The sequence below is a fragment of the Ranitomeya variabilis genome, chromosome 1, assembly GCF_051348905.1.
Source record: "Ranitomeya variabilis isolate aRanVar5 chromosome 1, aRanVar5.hap1, whole genome shotgun sequence".
Classification (NCBI taxonomy): Eukaryota; Metazoa; Chordata; class Amphibia; order Anura; family Dendrobatidae; genus Ranitomeya; species Ranitomeya variabilis.
In genome coordinates, this window is record NC_135232.1 from 406,097,252 (window position 1) to 406,110,046 (window position 12,795).

Below are 12,795 nucleotides of genomic sequence, written 5' to 3' on the forward strand. Positions count from 1 at the left end.
TTGGAAAAGGTCATTTACAAATAGACATCAGATCGCAGATGTCTGTTAAATAATCAAGGTATCATGTTAATCAGCTTCCTATAACCTGCATGCCCATATAAACATCTTAGGAGAGTTCATCCTACTGACAGATTCCCTTTAAATGGTCTGGGAAGAAATGAAATAACATATGCTTATTGAGGAAAAATTTACAAAAATACCCCAGAGGTTCATGCAATTCTATAACCATGAAAGACTTTATTGGAAAATGCCTTTTCTTTAAAATTTCACATCCAAAGTTGACACATAATGGATCCGCAAGAGGGGGAATGTGTCTTTCTAACTCTGAGCTGCAGAGTGTACAGAAGGCGTTTACATGCCTGCCATTTTTTTTTTTCTATTGCTAACCTACTGCAGCCAGAAAATTGGATAGAGGTTGTCCAGTCAGTTTTTTAGATCTTTTGTTTACGGTACATACTTAGGGGCCTGTTTTTTCAGAGAAAAATGATAGGGCATTGTATTGTTGGGAAGCGATTTGGCTTATGTTGTTTTATTCAACAACTGATCTCATATAATTTGTACAAGACTGAGATCCCACAAGGTAATAATAAAAAAATATTTGTATTGAGCAATATTAACCCCTTCCCGACATGTGACGGAATAGTACGTCACATGTCGGGACCCCCGCTTTGATGTGCGCTCCGGCGGTGAGCGCACATCAAAGTCGCGACATGTCAGCTGTTTTTTACAGCTGACATGTGCGCGCAATAGCGGCGGGTGAAATCGCGATCACCCGCCGCTATTAACTAGTTAAATGCCGCTGTCAAACTCAGACAGCGGCATTTAACTACCGCATCCGGCCGTGCGGCCGGATATGAGCGCATCGCCGACCCCCGTCACATGATCGGAGGTCGGCGATGCTTGTACATTGTAACCATAGAGGTCCTGGAGACCTCTATGGTTACTGATCGCCGGTGGCTGTGAGCGCCCCCCTGTGGTCGGCGCTCACAGCACACCTGCATTTTAGCTACATAACAGCGATCTGATGATCGCTGTTATGTAGCAGAGCCGATCGGGCTGTGCCTGCTTCTAGCCTCCCATAGAGGCTATAGAAGCATGGTAAAAGTTAAAAAAAAAAGTTAAAAAAAATGTGAAAAAAATAAAAAAAATATAAAAGTTTAAATCACCCCCCTTTCGCCCCAATCAAAATAAATCAATAAAAAAAAAACCCAACCTACACATATTTGGTATCGCCGCGTTCAGAATCGCCCGATCTATCAATAAAAAAAAAGCATTAACCTGATCGCTAAACGGCGTAATGAAAAAAAAAATCGAAACGCCAGATTTACGTTTTTTTGGTCGCCACAACATTGCATTAAAATGCAATAACGGGCGATCAAAAGAACGTATCTGCACCAAAATGCTATCATTAAAAATGCCAGCTCGGCACGCAAACAATAAGCCCTCACCCGACCCCAGATCACGAAAAATGGAGACGCTACGGGTATCGGAAAATGGCGCAATTTTATTTATTTATTTTTTTGCAAAGTTTGGAATTTTTTTTCACCACTTAGGTAAAAAAGAACCTAGTCATGTTAGGTGTCTATGAACTCGTACTGACCTGGAGAATCATAATGGCAGGTCAGTTTTAGCATTTAGTGAACCTAGCAAAATAGGCAAGCAAAAAACAAGTGTGGGATTGCACTTTTTTTGCAATTTCACTGCACTTGGAATTTTTTTCCCATTTTCTAGTACACGACATGGTAAAACCAATGATGTCGTTCAAAAGTACAACTCGTCCCGCAAAAAATAAGCCCTCACATGGCCAAATTGACAGAAAAATAAAAAAGTTATGGCTCTGGGAAGGAGGGGAGCGAAAAACGAAAACGGAAAAACGGAAAAAGCTCCAGGGGTGAAGGGGTTAAAAAAACAGGATCAAAAAGCAGGAATGTATACAGGGGATGCTGAGCATCAAAATCCAAACATATTGTAATAATAGTAGCAGCACAAGGGAAAACCTAAGCAATGTACATCCTCAGCAAGAAATTGTGGCAAATATATCACCATAATGGTAATAATTCATATCTATGGATAGCTATATATAATATATATATATATTATACTAGATGGTAGCCCGATTCTAACGCATCGGGTATTCTAGAATATGTATGTAGTTTATTTATGAAGATTTTAGAATAATACATAGAATACACAGGATTCGTCCGGCCGCGACCAATTAGCGAAGCGTGGTTCAAATCCCGCGCCAATTCGCGGCCGGACTGCGCCTGTCGCTGATTGTTTGCTGCCGGCCACGTAGTATATAGCACAGCCACGTAGTATATAACAGCCCACGTAGTAAATAGCACAGCCCACGTAGTAAATAGCACAGCCACGTAGTAAATAGCACAGCCAACGTAGTAAATAGCCCAGCCCACGTAGTATATAGCACAGCCCATGTAGTATATTGCACAGCCCACGTAGTATATTGCACAGCCCACGTAGTATATTGCACCGCCCACGTAGTATATTGCACAGCCCATGTAGTATATTGCACAGCCCACGTAGTATACATATATATACCTACCGCATTTTCCGGCGTATAAGATGACTTTTTAACCCCTGAAAATCATCTCAAAAGTCGGGGGGTCGTCTTATGCGCCGGGTACGGCGTGTGCAGGGTGCGGTCCTGTATGGTTCCCAGGATCTGGAGGAGAGGAGACTCTCCTTCAGGCCCTGGGATCCATATTCATGTAAAAAAAAAGAATAAAAAAAAAAAATGGGATATACTTACCCTCCAACGGCCCGCGGCTCTCAGCGGTGCAAGCGGCGTCCTCCGTTCCTAAGGATGCATTGAGCGAAGGACCTTCGATGACGTCACGGTCACGCGCTGAGAGCCATGGACCGTCGGAGGGTAAGTGTATCCCATATTTTTTATTTTTATTCTTTTTTTTGTACATGAATATGGATCCCAGGGCCTGAAGGAGTCTCCTCTCCTCCAGACCCTGGGAACCATCCGCACCGCACACGCCATATAAGATGACTGGGCATATAAGATGACCCTCGTCTTGTATGGCGAGTATATCCCAAACTCCATATTTTATATGGAAAAGTTGGGGGTCGTCTTATACACCCAGTCATCTTATACACCAGAAAATACAGTATATATATATATAGAGAGAGAGAGAGAGAGAGATATAGAACACTCGCCAGGGCCGTGGGTTACTCGATACCAGGTCCGATACTTAAAGGGAACCTATCACCCCGTTTTTTTCGGTATGAGATAAAAATACTGTTAAATAGGGCCTGAGCTGTGCATTACAATAGTGTAGTTTGTGGACCCCGATTCCCCACCTATGCTGCCGAAATACGTTACCAAAGTAGTCATTTTCGCCTGTCAATCAGGCTGGTCAGGTCGGATGGGCGTGGCTTCTTCCCCCAGATATTGCGTAGTTTTCCGTTGGTGGCGTAGTGGTGTGCGCATGTCCAAGGTCCCCAATCCTGCACGGGGGGGTGAAAATAGCAGCGATGTCCGTTATTCCATTGGTGGTCGGTGGGCGCGGCCATCTTCCTTTGGCCGCGCGTGCGCAGAAGCGGCGCTCTGCTGGCCGCGGCTTCAGGAAAATGGCCGCCGCGATCTCCATCTGCGCACGCGCGGCATCCCGCGGCCATTTTCCTGAAGCCGCGGCCAGCAGAGCGCCGCTTCTGCGCACGCGCGGCCAAAGCAAGATGGCCGCGCCCACCGACCACCAATGGAATAACGGACATCGCTGCTATTTTCACCCCCCCGTGCAGGATTGGGGACCTTGGACATGCGCACACCACTACGCCACCAACGGAAAACTACGCAATATCTGGGGGAAGAAGCCACGCCCATCCGACCTGACCAGCCTGATTGACAGGCGAAAATGACTACTTTGGTAACGTATTTCGGCAGCATAGGTGGGGAATCGGGGTCCACAAACTACACTATTGTAATGCACAGCTCAGGCCATATTTAACAGTATTTTTATCTCATACCGAAAAAAACGGGGTGATAGGTTCCCTTTAAAGGGATGTGTCACGGCGGTGGTGACCCGGTCCGTGGCCCTGGGCGCCCATATTAAAGGGACAGTCTTTAAAGGGGTTTTTTAAATAAAGTTCATGACGCCACCTGTGATATTTGGTCAGAGGTGACCAACACTGCTAAAAGGAGTCCTCTGGGGTGATTTTATGGCAGCCAGATGGTATAACTTCCCACAGGTGAAGTAGGTCCCCAGGGCTCCAGTGAATAGATGGAAGATGGTGAGTGGTGCAGTAGAGAACGAAGGATGCAGTTTTGCAGTCTTATTACCTGGTTTACTGATGGTAGCAGGCAGCCACAGTCTAGGGCACCAGATCACAGGTACAGGCAGGGTCCGGCTGGCTTGGAAGCGAGTTCAGAGTCCAGCTTTACCAGGTGGAGTTAAAAGCTTTCCTTCTAGCGCTGTGTTGTTGTAGTCCCTTACTGCCTATGGCTTCTTAGCAAGGTCCTCTCAGTTATCTCTGTCCTTTAGTGAAGTGGAACACAAACCCGTATGACAGGTGACTCATGTCTTTATACAGGGTCTCTATCATGCCCCGGGCTCTGTGTCACTGTGTCTCCTGGGTATTAGGGCGGACAGGTTACGTGTAGTCTAGCTGTCTTACCGGTTTCTGCTGTGCCTCTATCCAGCACCAACTGTCTAAATCTTCCTAACTGCCTAGCAACTAACTCCTCCCGACCAGAGAGAGCAGCTCCCCTTAAGTCGGGTGTAGAGCTCCCCCTTCTGGCCTGAAGTCAGAACGGTGTTGTATGTGCTGATTACCTGTCAAAAGGAATCCTCAATCGCTTCCAAGTGTGGCATCACTCTCCCCTAGAGGAAAGCAATGCCACTGTGACAACCAGGACCCTGGGGCGTCACATATATAGTGTTGATACTGTGATGTCTACCTATTTTTGGCTAGCAGCCTTAATTATATCCATGGATATGGATTATTAACATTATGGTGATATATTTACCACAATTTCTTGCTGGGTACATACCTTGTTTAGGTTTTCCATTGTGCTGCTACTATTATTACAATATGTTTGGATTTTGATGCTCGGCGTCCCCTGTATACGGCATTCCTGCTTTTTTATCTTGTTTTTTTAGTATTGTTCAATAAAAATATTTTTGTATTATCTTGTGGGATCTCTTCTTAGTCTTGTATATATTATATGAGATTAGTTGATGAATTATGTATGAAGTGCCCCTTTTATGTTAGGACACGTGTTGAATTTATGATGTTTTATACATATATTTTTTGTATTCTTTCAGTCCAAAGCATCAGATATGAAATTTGAAGATGCATTTTATGGTGAAGAAGTCATTAAAGGTGACCGAAAAAGACAGAGAGTGTTGAACGTAAAGTTCAAGAATGAATATGTTGATGATCCTGGATATCGCACATTTCTCAAGAGTTCATTCCAAAAGAAAACCCGCAAGGGACAGTAGTTGACTGACACAACATACAGCTCAAGAGACCCAAGTGTGGAAAACATTTGTTACTGTATTTGCACTACACCCATAAAGAAACACGTTGGATTAAGAAGGCATTCAGGTTCCATCCCCCTGTCACAATTTCTGTCCATAAGTAACACCTGCACACTTGCAGTGGGTAACTTGGAAATCATTGACATTATGCCATTTATTCGATACATGCCCACAGATACACATTTCTTAATCCAATGTCTAAGATATTAAGGGAAAATCTTCACAGATTTATTGCGAACCAGCAAAACCACAAGCTCCTAAAGTATAGTCATCATGACTTTACCAACCTTACTCTTTTTGTGTTTATTTTTTTTTTATTATTATTTTTTTTGGGTTGAGACATCTGAAGGAAGTTTCCATGTTAATGTCGGCGGTATCATGTACCCACCTGGAAGCGTCATGTATACAGACTGTGTAACCTTCTGATCCAAACTTCCCCGCTATAGTAATAGTCATTTGTTATCGCATGCATTAACTGTTTCATAGTTATCCTTGAGGCCCATATTACAACCCTTTCTGTGTTTGAAGAAATGACGTGAAAACCATCTAGTCACTCAGGGCTGCATGTTGTCTGGATATGAATATGGATGGTCTACAACACAACTTTATTGATGGGCTGTCTTACCAGCATTAATTTAAAAAAAAAATCATAATGGTCATCAGAATATTCAAGGGTCAATATTTTTATTTAATGTACATATTCCATATGTATGGTTGCGACACAAGTTTAAAACGCCTCTGTGCAGTGATTTTTGTGTATGAGGAGACAAATACCCAGTCTTGAGTGAGCGATTCACCTCCAGTGCCCTTTTCCAGTATGCACTCCACATATTTTAAGTTAGTTTTGTGAAGCAATAAGCAGTGATTTATCTGACAAATAGAGAAATTCTTGTCTTCATAGTATACTTATCACTGTTCTACTTCTGGATTCACAGAGATTTGTCGAGCAACCGATTCATTTGTAAATACCCAATTTCAGAAACCGAATGGAGAAAGTTGTAAGGAGTCTTACTATTAAAATGTCTCTCATATATGTTTGTTACGTAGTAATTTTTCTGTCGGGGTTGGTATTGACTGGACCATTACGTCATCTTCCATTTAGCCACTTACAACAAGTCTTCATTTAGACTGGCTTTTCAGTTTCTAATGAAATCTACTTCACATAGTCTTCCTTACTCAGGAATGGTCACAGGTTCTTTGGCAAATTAGACTAAAGGATGTTCATACTGATCGTGTGATTTCCTTTGTGTTTTGTGAGGCATTTGGCAACATAAACTGGCATAATCCTAAATGGTAAATTGCCCAGGTGATTAGGAAATATTCAGCAAACCGTACGTCTTAAAATGTGTTATGTAGTCAAAAGGTTTTCGAAACAGAGTTTACTGGGAACTCAACCAGGAATAAAAATGATTATTCATAACAAGTCAAGACAAGCTTAGTCACTTCACTGGGTATGAGCCAGTTGTGGCTGCATAAGGATAGGTTCACACGTGGCATTTTATTCTGCAGCAAAGACACTGCATATAAAACACTGCAAATAGTTGTGTTTGTGGTGTTTTTTGCTGCATTTTTAAGATGGATTGCATGTGTAATTTGTTTATAGTACATGCTAATAAAGCTAGTTTTATTCACCAAAAACACAGCACAATTATGTTGCTTTTTTGGGGGGGGCAGCGTTTTTACACTTTATCACTGTTATCTATAGGTGAAAAATGCTACAAAAGCGCTAAAAGAATTGACATACTGCAGATTTTCAATTGCGCTGCAGTGTTCAAATTCAATCAGGAAAAAAAAAAAAAGCTGTGTGTGAACAAAATTTCTATAATCGCAAGTACTGTACTGTTAAATGCAGCCTCTTTTCTGCAACAAAAAAGTTGTAAAAATGCCACAAGTGAACAGTCTCAAAATTTGGTCCTCAAATCTACCAATTTTTTTTTGTAGGTGGCAGCACTACAAAGTTAAAAAATCTTTTGTTCTCCTTCTGTGGAAATGAACAAATGATAACAAATTAGATTTTGAAAGACAAAATATTTCACAGATCTAAAGAAACGTGACGTAGCATTCGATTGCTTACACTGAAAGTGGCTATCACTAGTTTTTCTGGATTTTTTTTTCCAATTACTCTTTACTACAGGTTTTTTTTACAGTAATGCTTTAATTACTTTTTTATTGCCCTATGTAAGTTATTCCTTTCTTTTTTACCTATACACTATGAATTTGAAGTCTTGCTAAAAATGTTTGTTCTTTAAACAGGCTGTGCGAAATACAGTGGATTTTTTTTTCAGTATGATTTGAATAATTTTACACATCATATAAAAATTAGAATATATTTACCTAGTCATGCTAGTAGGTATTGTTTTCGTTAGTTTGTTTTTTTTTGGCTGGGGAGTGGAAGAGCAGTAATCGTCATTTTAATGACTTCTTTATCTGACTTTCCAAATGCAATAATACACTTTTAATACAAGTGCAGCCAGAATTATTATGCCAAGTGCCATCAAAATATTTGCAGGACTTGTACAACTGTTTGCAAATGTGCCATAAAAAATCTACCTTCTAAATATCCAAGAACTTCATGTGAAATTGGTATTGCTGGAACTAGTAAAATGCTCGAATAGCACCATACAAGCACAACCATTATTTTAGATATTCCTCCCCTATTAACATTTATTTTCTTTTTTTATTTATGTAGAGTTTTGTTATTATATAAATTACATTTTCTTAGCTTTCAGTCCATTAGTAGGTGTCTGCACAAGAACATTTTTTGTCCAGGAAATGTTTTTGTATTTCCTTTATTATGAAATGTGTATAGAATGATCCCCCTCCCTCCCCCAATTTATAATAATTTTGGAAAAGAGTTTATGTAATAATATATTGATGCTTTTTCTTTCTCCTTTGTTTTCTGTAATTTAAATAGTATTTATGATTATAAAATGAATTGACAGGTTTTCTTTTGTTATATTTGAGTGTTTAAGGTAGGTTATAAAATGCATCATTAAAAGAATGAATCTGCAAAGTTAGTAGTTACTAGTAGTTTTGGTTACAAATGGTTAAGAATGTGTCTTGAATATTTTCATTGCATTGAACTGACATTCTCAGTGTAAGGACACAAAGTTCTTACTGGAGTTGTAACTTTTTTTCTACAAGAGAATAAATAATTTTGCTATTTTGATCTTGTCACTGCATATTTTTTAATATTGGTATGCATTGTCCATGATAACTTGGTCTTATCATTTATCTAATGCAAAGCAGTGTGCACCATGTGAAAAATTACAACGGAATATGACTACTAAAGATTAAGAGGAAGGCATGAAATACAGAATGGCCATTAGATGTACAAATAATGACAATCTCTGTTAACAAGTATCTCATGAAACTAAAACAATGTTTTCTTGACCAAAGTAAACCTAATTCACTTGTTGGTGAGTTTAGTAGAATAACATACAATGTTATTTGGGTATGGTCACTATAGTGCTTTTCAACCCACACATTTTGGGCTTGAAGAAATTGGCAGGCTTCACTATTTTTCAACCTTGCAGTCCAAGAGGCACAACTTGATTCTTCCAGTGCCATCTAAGGGCTTGTTGTTTGAGGAAACAGTTGGCACTACTTTGGGCAAAATAATTTTTTTATTGAGGTGGTTGAGATGGAGAATAACTTAGTACTATGCTATACATTCATTAATAAGCCAGGTCTTATATAGTGGTTCTAACATGCCATGTGTTGTCATAGGTTATGTATAGACGCCTAACCAAGTGAAAACTGGGGGAAACAAGAATTAAAACTGCAGGACTAGAAAATGGAGAGCCCTACATAATTATCAGTTTCAGTCCACAAACTACATATTTCTAAAAATTAGTATACAAAATGAGGCAGTATCCCACATTTTTTTTTTTTGGAATGACAAGTGGAAAATATATAGGTGGTTAGGCATGGCAAACCAGGGACTGCAGATGTTCGCCTAAATATTTAAATCTGCAATAAACACACAGAATGGGTGCAGTGCAAAATAGAAACTATAAGGGGAAGGGATATAGAGTAATGCATGTAAAATTTATGTATTGTTTTAAAAGAAATGTGAACTGTCGCTGATCCACAGACTGCTAAGAAATAATACCCTATGGTGCTGTTTTGACATTGTTGAAGACAAGGATATGGATGAAAGCAGTGGCGTAACTACCACGGTCGCAGCGGCGACCGGCGGGTCAGGGGCCCGGCAGGTCAGAGGCACCCAACACCATGTTGCAGTGCAGGAGATTCCTCCCGCACGGCAACAGTCCGAGGCGTATCTAGGGGGAGGGGCAGCCGGGGTATGTGAGAGATAAGAAGCAGCTCCAGTCATCACAGTGAGACAGCTTCTCCTGCTCTGCAGCCCCGGGACAGAATGCGAGAGCGGGGGAGGTACGGGACAGCACAGAACTGCTGTAAGCAGGAGGAGCTCCACATTTATATCAGCCTCCCCTGTACCAGAGAGGAGAGTGTAAGATGTGTGTATGAGCTGGTATCGTGTGTGTTATCTGTAGTGTGTGTGATATCTGTAGTGTGTGTGATATCTGTAGTGTGTGTGATATCTGTAGTGTGTGTGATATCTGTAGTGTGTGTGTGATATCTGTAGTGTGTGTGTGATATCTGTAGTGTGTGTGTGATATCTGTAGTGTGTGTGTGATATCTGTAGTGTGTGTGATATCTGTAGTGTGTGTGATATCTGTAGTGTGTGTGTGATATCTGTAGTGTGTGTGTGATATCTGTAGTGTGTGTGTGATATCTGTAGTGTGTGTGTGTGATATCTGTAGTGTGTGTGTGTGATATCTGTAGTGTGTGTGATATCTGTAGTGTGTGTGTGTGATATCTGTAGTGTGTGTGTGTGATATCTGTAGTGTGTGTGTGTGATATCTGTAGTGTGTGTGTGTGTGATATCTAGTGTGTGTGTGTGTGATATCTGTAGTGTGTGTGTGTGTGATATCTGTAGTGTGTGTGTGTGATATCTGTAGTGTGTGTGTGTGTGATATCTGTAGTGTGTGTGTGTGTGATATCTGTAGTGTGTGTGATATCTGTAGTGTGTGTGTGATATCTGTAGTGTGTGTGTGATATCTGTAGTGTGTGTGTGTGTGATATCTGTAGTGTGTGTGTGTGATATCTGTAGTGTGTGTGTGATATCTGTAGTGTGTGTGTGTGTGATATCTGTAGTGTGTGTGTGATATCTGTAGTGTGTGTGTGTGATATCTGTAGTGTGTGTGTGTGATATCTGTAGTGTGTGTGTGTGATATCTGTAGTGTGTGTGTGTGATATCTGTAGTGTGTGTGTGATATCTGTAGTGTGTGTGTGATATCTGTAGTGTGTGTGTGTGATATCTGTAGTGTGTGTGTGTGATATCTGTAGTGTGTGTGTGTGATATCTGTAGTGTGTGTGTGATATCTGTATGTGTGTGTGTGTGTGATATCTGTAGTGTGTGTGTGTGTGATATCTGTAGTGTGTGTGTGTGTGTGATATCTGTAGTGTGTGTGTGTGATATCTGTAGTATGTGTGTGATATCTGTAGTGTGTGTGTGTGATATTTGTAGTTTGTGTGAGGCAGGGGCGTAACTACCACGGTCGCAGCAGTCGCCGCTGCAACCGGGTCTGGCAGGTCAGGGGCACGACAGGTCAGAGGCACACGACTCCCCCCGTCGCAGCCGCCGCAGTGAACTATACCGGCGTCTATGATGCCGGTACAGTTCAAAGCAATGATGGAGGAGAGAGCGTCAGCTGATGCTCCCTCTCCCATCATTCCCCTCTGCCTCTGACACTGCCGGTGCGTGGTGACATCACTTCATCATGCACCCGCTGTGTGCAGGGCCCAGGCAGTGCAGCATCTGCACAGGTGATGGTGGCTGCCATATTGGCAAAGCCTGTGGTGGCTGCTGGGACCGGGAACAGGCGGCTCCGGAGCTAGTGGGGGGCACATGGACTGAGCCGCCCAGGAGGGGGATGCCGCAGTGGCTCAGCCATGTGGAGGATCCGGGGATGAACATGGAGGTGTACGGGACCGGTGGAAGTGAGGTGTTTCTGCTGCCCGTGTGTCGCCATCCTTGGCCCCCAGCGTCCCCGGCCCCCTGTGACACCAGCCCCGTTTCCTCCCTGCTCTCCCGTGCCCCATGTCCTTGTAGGTCCCCAGGTTCAGGTCATTGTGTTCCTCCGGGCCACCCGTACACGCCTTGTTCCTCCTCCCCTGGTCCCCCAATGTTCCCCATCTCCCATGCCCTGAGTCCTCCTGCACCCCCCATTCATTCCCTGCCTCTTGTCCCCGTGTGACTCGTCTGCCCTGCTCTCAAGTCTCCCCTGTCCCCTTTCTCGCCGTGTGTTCCCCATCTACCCTGTCCTCGTAATCCCTGTGCCCCCTTCTTCCCTCCTCCCAAGTCTCCCCCCCATCTTCCCCTGTCCCCTTGCAGCCCTGTCTCCCCGTGCTTCCCTATCTACTCTGCCCTCGGTGTCCCTTTGTGTCCTCTTGTGCCCTTCTCCCCTTCCTCCTAGTTTCCATGAGTCCCCTTGTGCTTGTGTCCCTTGATCTGTGTGTAGCCTTGTCAGTCTCCCTTGCCCACTAGTCCCTGTGTGTCTCCTTGCGCCTGTCTCCCTTGTCCCCTTATGCTTGTGTCCCTTGTCCCTGTGTGCCAGTCTCCCTTGCCCATTAGTCCCTGTGTGTCCCCTTGTGCCTGTCTCCTTTGTCCCCTTGTGCTTGTGTCAGTCTCCTTTTGTCCCCTTGTTGTAACAATATATAGGTACTAAGGAATCTGATAGTGTGGGATAAAACCATTCTGAGAGCAAAGCTGCAGTAAAAGATATATTTAAACAAAACAGAAATGCAAACAGAACTAACACAGATATTCCTGCAATTGTAACGAGGTGCTCAGCACAATATAGTAAATCACAGCACAGTGGATTGCGGGACGCGACCGCTAATATGAACCAGTCCAGCAAGGATATGACGAGGGGGCAAACAAGACACTAGACAAGGAAGTCCAGAAGGTTATCAGTGGAAATGCAGACAGTACTTAAACTTGGGAATCCAGCAGAAGTGAAGTAGAAATGCACACAGTATTTAATCGAGGAAGTCCAGCAAAACTTGATCCCATGTGCGCACAGCACTTGTTTGTGGAAGTTCAATAATATGCAGGTGGTGCATTGAGCATGAAGACCTGGTGAAAGAGGATGAAGGGAAAAAGAGGAAGAGCGCTATCTAAGCGTAGTAGATAAGTACAAAACTCTCTTGGTGAGAAAAGCAACACTGGAATCTTGCTCACCTGGTGTGGTTG

General features: G+C 42.7%; 1 protein-coding gene across 2 annotated transcripts in view; it reads left to right on the plus strand.

Annotated features, from left to right (window-relative positions):
• KDM4C (lysine demethylase 4C) overlaps positions 1-8,677 on the plus strand; it is a 595,853-nt gene extending 587,176 nt beyond the window's left edge. For both annotated transcript variants that reach the window (XM_077249185.1, XM_077249186.1), the window contains one exon: positions 5,295-8,677. In XM_077249185.1, coding sequence (XP_077105300.1) covers positions 5,295-5,471 — 177 coding nt within the window. In that variant the 3' untranslated portion in view covers positions 5,472-8,677. The remainder of the gene's footprint in view (positions 1-5,294) is intronic.
• The last annotated feature ends 4,118 nt before the right edge of the window (positions 8,678-12,795 follow it).